General features: G+C 42.1%; 1 protein-coding gene across 2 annotated transcripts in view; it reads right to left on the bottom strand.

The window, feature by feature from the left end:
* Positions 1-1,729: 1,729 nt before the first annotated feature.
* The window catches only part of birc6 (baculoviral IAP repeat containing 6), a 114,129-nt gene continuing 101,784 nt past the window's right edge, over positions 1,730-14,074 (bottom strand). For both annotated transcript variants that reach the window (XM_047352390.1, XM_047352389.1), the window contains 3 exons: positions 11,189-11,377; positions 7,965-8,099; positions 1,730-2,923 (listed from right to left, as the gene is read on the bottom strand). In XM_047352390.1, the coding sequence (XP_047208346.1) occupies positions 2,744-2,923; positions 7,965-8,099; positions 11,189-11,377 (504 nt within the window). In that variant the 3' untranslated portion in view covers positions 1,730-2,743. The remainder of the gene's footprint in view (positions 2,924-7,964; positions 8,100-11,188; positions 11,378-14,074) is intronic.

Raw genomic sequence — 14,074 nt, forward strand, 5'->3', positions numbered from 1 at the left:
CAGGAATCTTTTGCAGGTGTTTAGAGTTAACTCGTTGATTCAGATGATTAGGTTCATAGCTCGTTTAGAGACCCTTTTAATGATATGCTAATTTTGTGAGATAGGAATTTTGGGTTTTCATGAGCTGTATGCCAAAATCATCCGTATTAAGACAATAAAAGACCTGAAATATTTCAGTTAGTGTGCAATGAATCTAAAATATATGAATGTTAAATTTTCATCATGACATTATGGAAAATAATGAACTTTATCACAATATGCTAATATTTTGAGAAGGACCTGTACATCCACCACACACTGATACATTTCCTGAGTTTATTCCAGTTACTTTAGTCAATCTTGACTTGCAGCCCAAATTTCTCAGAAAATGTCAGTGCTTCATAAGACAATGGCATTCATGAGGATTGTTGCCTTGACAGTTTTCCAGCAGACGCAGCAACAAGTGACTCTCCAAAAAGAATGGTATACCACATGAGGTCTGTAAAAGAAGCTGAAAGTATCCAAGTATATTAATTGAAAGTTGGGTGGAAGGAAAAGGTGCAATACAAAAAAGACAACAGGGATAATTGCAGCCTTCATTAGATAGCGAAGCAAAGCCCATTCTGGAGTTTTGGGGAGATTCACAAGTTATAGATTGCGGCTGGGGTCAGAGCTTGAAGAACCACTACACAGACATATCCAGGATATAAGGTGTGACAATCCTTTTCAAATGAAAGTAAAGTTTCCCTGTAATACAAAAAAGGTCCTAGAGTCTAGAGGAAGAAAAGAGAATCCCAGAATCCATGTTGCTTTAAGTCAAGTGTGACGATTCCACAGTCAGTGATAATTTGGGGAGCCATGTCATCTGCTGGTGTTGGTCCACTGGGTTTCTGGAGTCCACAGTCAATGTAGCCATCTATCAGGATATTCTAGAGCACTTCATGCTTCCTTCTGCTGACAAGCTTTATGGAGATCCTGATGTCATTTCCCAACAGGACGTGACACCTAGCCATGCTGCCACAGTTACCAATACCTGCTTTAACAACCATGGTGGATTAACCAGCACACTGGCCCAATCTAAACTCATAGAAACTCTTTGGGTTCAGAAAGTTAAGACACCAACAATAAACACAAGGTCAAGACCACTGTTCAAGCAATCAGAACTTTGTCAATGAGTCAGAGGCTGGTTGCCTTCATTGCCACACTGTTTGGATGCAGTCATTTGTGCCAAATGAGACCCAAGAACTGAATGCATATGCGGTTCAGTATATGGACATACTTTTCAGTAGGCCCACATTTTTATGGTAAAATCTGTATTTGTTTAATATAACTGAACATTAAAACAAACAGAAAAAATGCTTGAAATAGATCACGCTTTAGTGAATGTATATGTGTAGCTTTTTAAGGTTTGATGGATCTGTCCTGGGAAGCATCTCCAGAACACAAGTGCATCAAACAGGAGCATGCAGAGTAGCTGTAGCCGGCAGCGAGTAGACCTACCAGCTGAACATGTTCATTTAGTCCATGCTGCTTGTGGGAAGCCTCATTAGCGCTGCAAGCTTAGCTGCTAACTGAGCTGGAGTCCTGCTCAGTCACACACAGGAAACAATGCTGGATTTTATTGGGATTTGTGACCTCATCAAAAGGAAATTTCCTGTTATAAATGAAATCTTTGTGACTGAACTCTAGCAAATGTTCTTCAGGTGAAGGAAATCCTGCCTAACAAAAGAAGCACCCGCACAATGAGTCCTTATTTTCAAGCTCCATTTAATGTCCTAGCAAAAGGGTTATGTGACTGTACTAAGGAGTGAGTAAAATAGAAAGTGCATTTTTTTCCACCACTGTTTCAACATAATAAAATCAAATTGGTTTTCTTTAGCAAGACGGAGCAGAATGAAGTAGAAATAGCAGATTATTCAGCAAAGGTACTCTGTTGGGAGTATTTGGCGGTAGGGTGTAGATCAAAGGCACATCACAGCTTCGTATCTCACTGGGGATTGTTACACACGCACAGAAAACAGACATACACATGCACAAGCCTTTAAAGTACATTTCCCAATCTTGCCATCTACAGTCATGTCAATGGAAAGCAGTCATGATGAAGTTGTAAGAGGCAACAAATGTTGATCCAGAATGTGGTTAAGCCTTTTAATTTGGAGCCTGTAAAAGGGACAACATATGATTTAAAAATGTCCATTTCAAACGTTATTGAAGTGGTTATGATCCAAGACAAATCAAAAGAGGCTTATCTGAGAGTCAGTTACCTGTGTTTTCTTTTTTTAAATAATATGCTTTAAGAATGACCAATATATCCTTGGTTACCACTATTGTCGCTCTAACAGTCCCAAAAAAGCAAAAAGAAAAAAAAGGACTTCACATTCAGTAAACATTCTTCTCTAAAGGTAGTTTCCCTTATATAATCTGTCATTTTCCTCTGCCATCATGTATACATAAACAAGTTTAATAACAAACCAATCAGTGGTTATTTCACAATTGGAAAAAGCACAAAATGTTTACAGTCTTTTATAGATGAATAAAAGTTTTTCTTGACTCTTTAATAAGGGCATAGCATAGTTCAGAGTTTGTCTCATCGGCTCCTGGTATATGAGCTTCCTCCACTACTATTCTGCAATTAGATCTTTACATACAAATATTGACAAAGTGATGGTTTGCTCTCTGAAGCCATCGAGTCTTTATAGAGTAATAATCAGAAAAAGGGAGCTGAGGGACTGAAGATGCTGGAGAAGAAAGGAAGGGGAGATGCTCATAGTTGGCCCTCGCTGCAGTGGCCGTCCTGACTGCCGGTGGGCTTCTCTGCATCCTGGCCGGACATTTGTTTGAGGATAAGGGTGGCGCTCTTCTCAGAGAACTCGTCTCCATTGGGCTCCAGGCCGTCGGGGCAGGGTAGTTTCAAGAGCTCCTCTCTGAGCTGAGCTGTGTGTCTCTGCAACAAGAAGAGGAAAGAAATCAAATCACAGCCAACGACCTCCCCTACATGCAGCATCAAGGTCACCTGGTTCCCTGAAATGTCTGGGACGGTGGGCTAGAATTAGGGACACAGTGATAAGAAAATGTAGGCCGATATCGATATCAGATATTAATCACTGTTATGGCCAATAACTGATATAATATACATATCTAGCTACTCTTTCAATACAGTGAAAAAACAACAACACCACTGACATTGCTTCTCTGCTTCAGTTAAACACCCTACTGTCCTGCACTGCATCACTGTCAAGCCTAAACAAATACCACCTGACCAACCGCCACCCCTACCCCCTACCTCTCCTACAACACTTACACAAACAGCAACAAGATACGGAAATAAATACTGGTTATTAATATCGCCCCACTTCTACTTATCAGACCGATACCGATATGTTAAAAAAACGAGTAACATCGGCCGATACCGATGTTATTGCCGAAATATCATACATCCCTAGCTAGAAAACCACCCGGACATACCGCTGCTCATCTAATCTAAGGGGTGGGCATTATGACCATATTAGACTGAACAATGAGAAGGTGTTGCTCATCTCCCTGTGGGATCATCAATACTAAATAAAATGTCAATTGCTGTTCTGTGACTTGCTCAGATGCCTCAGTATTAGTTTCCTCTTTGTCCCTCAGCTTCCTTAACTAACTGTTCTGCTGTAATAGCACAACTTAACAGCGTTTAGCTCCTGCAAGAAAACTCTTACAGCCTAAGTTTACTTATCTCTTCAAATAAAAACGAGTTGCAGTAGACAAAACTTGTACAAACTGAATAAAATCTGTTCAGAGATGTTCTTTGGCCCTAAATGCTTTGATCTATATTATTGGGCGGCTTTTCATCCATACATTACCGCATCACCCATCCCTTCATGATTTCCAGTTTTAGAGTGAGGGCTGGGTTGTTCCTTAACAAGCCTAAAAGCACGTAGCTGTAGGAGTTAGCATAGCACCAGTGAACACAAGGAGGAATCCAACCTAATGAGAAAAGCCCAGCTGTCCTCAGGTCTCTGTTGCATTATGAGCATGGAAGCTGGGAGAGTGGTAGTAGATTATATCATTTTAAAGTTTAGTAATATAACTTCCAGTTTAAATGAGCTGTTAAGTAAAAACCAGTGGTAAAACGATGCAGCGGTCAATGTTTCATTATGTGACATTTTAGATATGTCAACATAAATGAACATAATGAAGGCTAGGTATTTCTGCTTGGAACTAAGGAGGTCACGCAACAGTGACGTGTAAAACTAAAGAGTCATGTATGTTTTGAATACAGCCAAAGATGTTTCCTTAAACACTAAGTTCCTCTCCATGCAGATGGGGTCCATGACTGTTTGCTGGACATCTGTCCAGTCAGCTGTATACTTCCAGATTCTAGGCCATAACACAACTTTTTTTATTTATGTAATAATTACATTCTTTGAGAAACTTAACTTCAGAATTTAATCAGCTGTAAGCCATAAACATCATAAAGCTCCGATATAAAGACCTAAAATATTATTCAGTGTGTAATGAATCTATATAATTTTGAATTGGATCCCAGAGAAATAACTTTTCAATGATTTTCCAATTTACAGAGATGTACCTTTAAGCACTGATGAGTCATACTGTTCACTATCCAGGGACAACAAATCCTAGGATTATTTGTTATCTAGGCAACAACTCTGCCTGGACCTTAAACATACCCGAAGAATATTGTCCAAACGGTCTAACTAAATCTCATCCTCCTCACGGGGTCAGTTTAAGGCCACTTCTCTGGGATAGAAATATTTAATTGGACAAAAAACTAATAGTTGATGAGAACATAATCCACAATACTATCATGTTTTGAATTTAAATGAACAATTTCAAATCATTTCCACCACTCCAAATGCTTTCACATGTGTATCTCATTTAATCAGTTGCACAGGTCTGGAGGTGGTCTGGGGTTACGTGCCTTGGGGTACACCGACTGCAAAATGACTACCCTTCCACTGAGCTTAAAAGTTAGGCATGTTCAGCTTGTTTCAGTATGAACCTAGAATGCACTATAACCTTTATAAGTGATCCTAATGTGACCTTCTCCAAACCTTTGAATGCACATGTCCAATTTCATTAACAGTCCTCCTCATCATGCTGTTCACATTCAGACATCATGAGAACAAGACCACGCTTAACAATTGATCAACAGTACCTCACCACGGCAAGGCTTCAAACAGGAAGTTCTCAGATGGAGGTGGCCACTGAGCTTAGAGGAACACAGAGTGTCATCAGCAAGTTGCAACAGAGATACAGAGAGTCTGGAAGACTCCTTTGGTCACATCCCACTGAAGACCGCTTCATTGTGAACGGTGCTCTGCAGAACTGTATGATGGACACTTGACTATAGGTCATTTAAGGGAGGTTAAAAGGTCACGTCAGACCATTTGAAACAGTTTACATCAGGGTGGTCTGTGTACTAGACGACCTGCAAAGGTACCTGACCACACCACCAGCTACAGGCATCGTCGTCTTGCATGGGCCAGGGAGTATTTCCTCTGGATGTGGGACCAGTGGGCCTCAGCGATGTTCTCTGATGAAAGCTGATTCACGTTGAGCAGAAATGATGTTGGAGACATCAAGGAGAGCTCTATGCATCAGTTACTGTTGTCACCAGACCAGCCTTCGGTGGTGGTGGTGCTGCAGTGTGGGCAGGTGTGTCTGGTCAACACAGAACTGGCCTACATTTTATGGATGGTACAGTGACTAGCCCATACTACCTGAATAACATCATTAACCCAGTCATTGTGTCCCTGCATTAAACAACACAGACCTGGTTTCATCTTCATGGAGAACAGTACTCCAGCTCATTGAGGTCACACCATTAGGGAGCAGCTGCTGGAGACTGGGGTGCCTCGAATGGAGTGGCCTGAACTTTCTCCAGACATGAATCTCATAGAAAACCTATAGGATCAGTTGAGACACTGTCTAGAGGCTCCTAACTCTGTACCCCAGAACCTCAATGACCCGAGAGCCACCCCTTTTTTCCATAAATTGCATCTGAAAGCCAAATATGAATACTTTTTTTGAGTAGCATATACAGGGGTTGGACAATGAAACTGAAACACCTGGTTTTAGACCACAATAATTTATTAGTATGGTGTAGGGTCTCCTTTTGCAGCCAATACAGCATCAATTCATCTTGGGAATGACATATACAAGTCCTGCACAGTGGTCAGAGGGATTTTAAGCCATTCTTCTTGCAGGATAGTGGCCAGGTCACTACATGATACTGGTGGAGGAAAACGTTTCCTGACTCGCTCCTCCAAAACACCCCAAAGTGGCTCAATAATATTTAGATCTGGTGACTGTGCAGGCCATGGGAGATGTTCAACTTCACTTTCATGTTCATCAAACCAATCTTTCACCAGTCTTGCTGTGTGTATTGGTGCATTGTCATCCTGATACACGGCACCGCCTTCAGGATACAATGTTTGAACCATTGGATGCACATGGTCCTCAAGAATGGTTCGGTAGTCCTTGGCAGTGACCATCTAGCACAAGTATTGTGCCAAGGGAATTCCATGATATGGCAGCCCAAACCATCACTGATCCACCCCCGTGCTTCACTCTGGGCATGCAACAGTCTGGGTGGTACGCTTCTTTGGGGCTTCTCCACACCGTAACTCTCCCGGATGTGGGGAAAACAGTAAAGGTGGGCTCATCAGAGAACAATACATGTTTCACATTGTCCACATCCCAAGATTTGCGCTCCTTGCACCATTGAAACCGACGTTTGGCATTGGCATGAGTGACCAAAGGTTTGGCTATAGCAGCCCGGCCGTGTATATTGACCCTGTGGAGCTCCCGACGGACAGTTCTGGTGGAAACAGGAGAGTTGAGGTGCACATTTATTTCTGCCGTGATTTGGGCAACCGTGGTTTTATGTTTTTTGGATACAATCCGGGTTAGCACCCGAACATCCCTTTCAGACAGCTTCCTCTTGCGTCCACAGTTAATCCTGTTGGATGTGGTTCGTCCTTCTTGGTGGTATGCTGACATTACCCTGGATACCGTGGCTCTTGATACATCACAAAGACTTGCTGTCTTGGTCACAGATGCACCAGCAAGACGTGCACCAACAATTTGTCCTCTTTTGAACTCTGGTATGTCACCCATAATGTTGTGTGCATTTCAATATTTTGAGCAAAACTGTGCTCTTACCCTGCTAATTGAACCTTCACACTCTGCTCTTACTGGTGCAATGTGTAATCAATGAAGACTGGTTACCAGGCTGGTCCAATTTAGCCATGAAACCTCCCACACTAAAATGACAGGTGTTTCAGTTTCATTGTCCAACCCTTGTATATCCAGAGAGGATCCATTGTGTAAATTTACTAGCAGGAGAAGGATGAGAACTGCTAGGGAAGCACTCCCAGTGTTTAAACATAGAGAATGCAGCTGATGTTCGGTACCAAACACTGCCTGCTGTCCCTTTGAGCCAACCCAAACTTTAGCAGCAGAACTTCATTATCATGAAGAGTCCTCTTTTCTAACGAAGTCAGGACACAGCTGCACTGAGTTCATGAGGCAAATGTGGCCTAAAGGGAACAGTAGTTGTCTTGTAATTGGAAAGTTGTGGGTTTGATTCCAGCTTCTGCCTGCCACATACCAATGTGTCCCTGAGCAAGGCACTTCAGCCAAGTTGCCAACTGATCTGCATATCATGTATAAATCTTTACAGGTTTGTGAGTGACTAGGTGCAAGTGGCTTTGGTTTAAAGCACTGCCTATTCAGCATGACTAGAAAAGGACCCCTTGAATTCAGAGCAATTGCCACATCAATACATTTTATACAGAAACGTCTATGTATAAAGTCAATTCTGTTCTCATTTTAAAATGGTTAAACGGATTTACCCAGCTACAGAACAGAACCAACCTTTGTGTGCTTTCAAATTGAAACTGGACTGAAAACAGACCTCCCCCTATGTGCTGATTGCTTTGTAATTTCCCTCCAGTGAACAGACTAAAGGAAATTACCTTGAGAGCAGCTGCGTGATGGGACATGGTGCGACCGACCCGCTTGTCATTGCTGTACTGCTGGATGTCAGCGATCCACTCCTCACACTGGCACATGATCTCGGTTCTCTTCAGGTAAAAATGTTTGTGGATCACCTGCAGACAGAATTCCGCCACAATTCTCATGTCTTTTCACAAATTATTATCTACATCAAAACAAAAGTAATTTATACTGATCGGTACAACAGGTAAAAAGCCATGGACCTCATGTGCAGCTTCCTGTAGTGGTAAACAGAGCAATACTAACCGGTTATTACCCAAACTTATTAACAATTATTGTTAATCTCAACATAGAAGACAGACATATATACATTTAAGTATTTAGGTACAGTCAAAAAGCATTAGTGGCTAGTAGGTAATTCTCCCCATTAGTCTTTGAGGGGTTCAGAGAACACATCAGTGAGTGGTGTTGGGGTGAAGGTTTATACCATGTCTACCATGTGACTGTAGTCGTTGGCAGAGGAAGGCTTACTTCGCTCGCCTTCAGCATCTTAAAGATAGAAACTTTAAGCAACCTCTCCCAGCAGTTCCATCTCAACACTTTGAAAAATATTTCGATACCTCGTCACTATTGCATTAAGGCCATTATTTACGTTATCACTATTTTCTCTCAATTTGACCATAGAATATGAGGAAGACACATTGGCTGACAGATAAACACCATCAGTCACACATTTCTGGTAAGGTGTCCAATCGTTTGACTGGTAGTGTACATATGTTTTATACATGTTCATTTTCTCCAGCATGGTTGCTGATAATACATAGAAAAGGCAGAATTAAATATTTATTCAGGGTCTCAATCTGATTTACTGCCTAAACAAGCAGGAACTACCAGAGACACTGGGATTAGTGATGAAACAACCAACCACCCAATTCTGTCCGGGTCAGCTCAGTCCAGGAATCAGCAGGTCACATGCTAAAACCTCTCTAACAAACCCTCCAAGGATTTCTTCATAGTGTTGTCATCAAACATGGGAAAACGGAACAGTTGAGACAAACAGAAATGACCTTTTAAGATAAAGTAGAGACGCACTGCTTCTTTTCACTTGTTAAAGGGTAAAAGTGTTTACTATTCAAGGAGCTTAAGTCACTATCACATTCACTCTGTTTAATGGAGGATGCCAATAGTTACACTCAAGTCTTGAGCTTTACTGCCTCTCTTGTCCACATCCTAGCAACAGTCGTCAGGACTGTGTCATCAGTATGCAGCACATGTTCTGACCATAAGTCTGTAGCTGCTGCTCTGCTGTTGGACGGGAGGCGAGAAGTTATTATGGTGGCTGCGTTGCTGTTTACCAGAAGAGAAGCAAAGCGGAGGTTTAGGATACACATTCTCTGTTCTGTTCATCTTCCTCTGCTATCAATCTTCATTCCATCAGCTCCTCTTCGACCGTTCCACCCACCACCAACTACACCTGATGCTGTCGTTACAAACACAGAGCTGTGGTGGCTTCCCCCCGTTTTAAAGTCACGTGTTGGAAACACTTCTGTTTTCATTAAGCTGAAGACAAACATCTACATACTGAAACATATCCAGGTGTCAGTCTTGTAAAAGTGTTAACAATCTTAAAGCATTCTCAGGAAACACAATATTCTTATACAACTGTGTTTGCAGACTGGCACACAGGATATATACTAAATAATAGATTTAACTGATACAGAAGACCAGTTTCTGCTGTTTATTGTCTTGTGTGGTATGTTAAACACTTGGACAAAACAGACTAAAGTTAATCAAAGAGCCTTAAAATGAATTTTCAATGTTGGTTTTACGTACTTTATATGCAGTTTGGACAGGGTTTAGATATTTGTCCAACTAACCCTGATCTTCTTGTAGGGACTATCTGATGAAAATCAAGTGACTCTAAAAAAAACAAACTCATCTTTCTCTGTCTGTGCTGCAAGTATAAAATGCACTGGATCAAAACAGCCACAGAGTGGAGGGTTAATCCTAAGGATGTCTCTTACCGCCACCCCCAACACTAACACACACCTGCCGAATCCCAACGTTATAATCTAACTCTAGGAAAAATGAATTTCACCTCACTGACACGTAAGGAACTTAGGTAGCTGTAGGGATACTCCCTGGTGAGTGAGGGGTTTTCTCTTTGTGGCTTCGAGGTACAAAAGGGAAGGTTCTGATTGTTGTCTCTGCGTATGCACCGAACAGCAATTCAGATCATTCGGCCATCTTGAATTGGCTACAGAGGTAAAAATTCAGGCGTGGGATGAATTTGGTGAAGCTTTGGAGAAGGACTTTCAGTTGGCCTTGAACTTCTGGCAAACTGTTCCAATGGCTACAGAAAGGATAGCAGGACCAGTCTCAGGCTGGGTTTGGGTAGGGGAGGGGTCTAAAGACCAGGCTTGAAGATATTCTCTGGAGGAAGGACTGTAAAGATTTTCCCCTCCTCCAAGGGCTTAAATACTCAGTGGAAGGTGAGTATTTAGAGTGCCTAGTAGTAGGTGAGACATACCCAGAGATACTGAAGGCTGTGGGCAGTGTGGAGTTGTCATGGCTGACATGTCTCATCAGGGTTGCATGGAGGACTGGGACAACAACCAGATTAGGTTAAAGGCCTCAATATTCTAGAAAGGGGACTTGATGGTTTATTCCGGTTACTTCTCAGCATCCCTGGGAAAGTGTATTCTAGGAAGGGTGTTTAAAAGCAGGCTCTGACTGATCAACAAATCTCAAGTTCAGGACAAGCAGAGTGCTTTCCCATCTGGTTCTGGAACAGTGGACCAAACCTTTACCCTGTCGGTATTACTGAAGGGGTCATAGGAGCTTGCTTGTCTGATCTACATTTATAACATTGATCTGGAGAAGGCTGATGACTTTAACCCCAGATTTCCACAGCGTACACAACCCCTTTTATTAGCTTGTTATGCAAGAAAATTAGTAAATTTACAAAAATAGTAATTTATAAACTATATAACTATGGATACATTATTTCTGTGAAAACACAACTCCTTTTTTTATCTTTGTGATGGCCAAGTAGCCAGAATCAGCTTGATTACATACATTTTAGTTTGCCTTAACACTTTTGAATGTTCCAATGTGTTTGAACTCCCACAAAGCACGGAACAGCATTACGTTATCCTTTAAAATGAATGGGAGAAAACCATTTAACCTTAGACCCAATGACACCTCAAACATATCCATTTGTTTGTGAAAATATAATGCTTACCTCTTTGAAGCATGGCGATGGGTTGCGGATCTGTTCCAGCATGGCCCACTTGACCGTGGCCTGCCGGATGTTGCCGTCATACTCTCGAGAACTTTGTGTGCCACTGGGGGTCCCACGAGAACGCTCATACCCTGGCTCGTTAAAGTATGGCTCAGCCACTAGGATGAGGGACTGCACAGACACTAGCACCTAAAGCAGATCAGATTTAGAACCCACAGAAGAGGTTGGGTTAACTGAAATTCCATGGAAAATTCAAATTAGATGAAGATGGAAATTTTCTTAACAAATTCTTGATAAACTCAGAATCTGGAACCAAAGTCCCTAAGACCTTCGCTCTACCACTGATCCAGGCATCTTTAAATCTAAGCTTAAGACTTATTTTTTCAGGCAGGCTTTTCATATCCAGTAGCATGGTGGCAATGTATCTATGATTCCTGTTTTCTTGTTGTCTGATTTCATGGTTGTATGTTTTGGTGATCTTACTGTTAAGTGCTTTGGTCACCTTAGCTGGTTTCAAATGAATGAAATGAAAAACGGGCACATGACGCGGCTTCCAGAGGAACTGAGCTGAAAGGAACATTCTAAAATAATAACCTGTGTCACTTAGACTTAATACGATCTAGAAGTGAATTAGCCAACATAACCCTGGTCTCCTTAAATTGTGAAACCTCTGAAACCTTTGGTAGTGTTGTGCCAGTGTAGAAGAGAATCAGACAGAGGCAGTTAATTTACGCACATTTTAGCATTGCATTCTTTAAACCTTTTTATTAGCAGCCAATGAATGACTTGGCCTGTCCCATTAAGATGTCATTCGGCATCACTCCACTTTTTCCAAGCCAAAACTGTTGGAGGTGAACTGGGAGGCCTGCCTGCTGGCCTCAGCCCTGCTGGAACAGAGGGAACTTATAACGCTCCGTGAAGCAGACAGCAACTAACACCATGCACTTATCTCAAACTGGGTTGCCCCATTTTGAAGCAGATATCCATCCGTGGATGATACCAAGCCCTGTCCCCTGTCTCAAGATCAATAACCTTCTTATTTCCATTATTGATCTACAGAATGATAACTGGAATAACAATCAAATCAGACATCTCTATGTACCCTCCATCTCTGCAAATGGGGAACTGTAAAAAACAAAACAAAAAAGACATTCATTTCCAAGTGCTCCAGCTACCCTGGAACAAGAATCAATACCTGTACTGGAAAAATAATGTGATTATGTGCAGTACAGGGCCAAATAATCGTGTGGGTGTGTGTCAAAATGGTTCCAAGTAGTTAACCATTACCCAGCAGTCCCTTATACCTAGATATGATCTGTTGTACAGTTTGTAATTTATCTTCATTTCATTGCAAGCAAATACAATACCTCCAGTAGGTTTCTGAGTTGTTTCAGGTCTCAAGGTAAGAAGCAAACTAAGAACATCAGTAATGACAGGGAGGTTCTAAGGCTTTGCACTTGAGATTGGGAACAACTTGACCGACATCAGAACTGTTTTAAAATGTTTCAGCTGAGGGAAAGACTTTCTGCTTCCAAATGGAAAACAAAGGTTTTACTACAAATATTTATTACATTTATTCATTACTTAAAAATGATTATTACCATCTGCATAGGAAACTGCAACTGGCAGGACCTATAAAGCCTTAAACAGGTTGGGTGCTGTACTTACTTTTAACAAATATTAAGATATATTTCATATGGATCTATTTCACATACATACACACACTATATTGTCAAAAGTATTGGGTCACACCACCATAGACACACATGGCTGCAGGCAAATAAAGTTTGGCGTGGATAAACTTGACTGTCCTGCAGAGTCCTGATCTCAACTTTATTAAACACCTTTGGCATGAATTAGAGCAGAGACTGATATTCTCATCTACCTATGAACACACTCCTAAACCTTGGGGAAGATGTTTACAGAGTAGTTACAGTTGCTGACCTGGACCTGGGAGTATAGAGTGTGTATGGTCTGTGTGAGTGAGTGTATGACGTTCATTGTCGTGTGTCTTTAAGTTGGGTGTGTGGATCTGAGTATTTTTCTGTGTACATGTGAGGGTGGGAATGTGTGATTGTGACTGTGTGTGTAAGGTTGGGTCTTGGGCTGCTCCATCTCCTGGATCAGCTAAGGCCCCCCATCAAATGTGGGGCCAATCTCCTCCCCACCACTCTCCCTGCTGGTGGTTGGTGTCTCCGCCTCCTGGTGTATTGGTGGTTCTCGTGTCCAAGACTGGGTGCTTTGGTGTGTGCAGGGTCACTCCCGGAGGCTGCTGGGTGGTTTCCCCGGGATTCTCCCCTGCTCTTCTCTGGGGGGGTTGTGGTAGTCCTGGCGGTTGTCCTCCCAGGGTTCCCATGCTCTTGGGTCCCTTGGATGTCTGTGCCTCAGATCTCCTCCATATCTGTTTCATGTCCAGGGGGGCGGGTCTGTGGCCCCTCTCACTCACTATTGCATATTTTTATGGAGAAACCTTATATACACAAGTGTGGTGACACAAATGTTTGGATGGGGAGTGGTGGCTTAGTGGTTAGAGAGCAGGGCATTTGCGTCCTTGAGAGGCCACAAGTATGCTGGTTCGAATCCAACAGCCGACCACTCTGGGTCTCTGAGCAAGATCCTTAGCCCTGAATGCTCCCCGAACGCTGCACATCTTGCATTCAGTACCATGCACTTCTCAGTAACAATCCTGTTGTTATACATGTTTCTGCAGCTGTAGAAGCAGTTTTCTAGGGTGTTATCCTGTATTCTCTTCATCCTTCTTTCTCTCCTCTATTCTTTTCTCCTTCTCTCCCTTTTTCCTTTTTGTCTGACCACTCTCTCTTGCTTCCTTTTTGTCCTTTTTGTTTCCATTGCAACTGAAATACTCTGCTGGACAGGACACATAAA

Source organism: Girardinichthys multiradiatus, chromosome 22, assembly GCF_021462225.1.
Source record: "Girardinichthys multiradiatus isolate DD_20200921_A chromosome 22, DD_fGirMul_XY1, whole genome shotgun sequence".
Taxonomy (NCBI): domain Eukaryota; kingdom Metazoa; phylum Chordata; class Actinopteri; order Cyprinodontiformes; family Goodeidae; genus Girardinichthys; species Girardinichthys multiradiatus.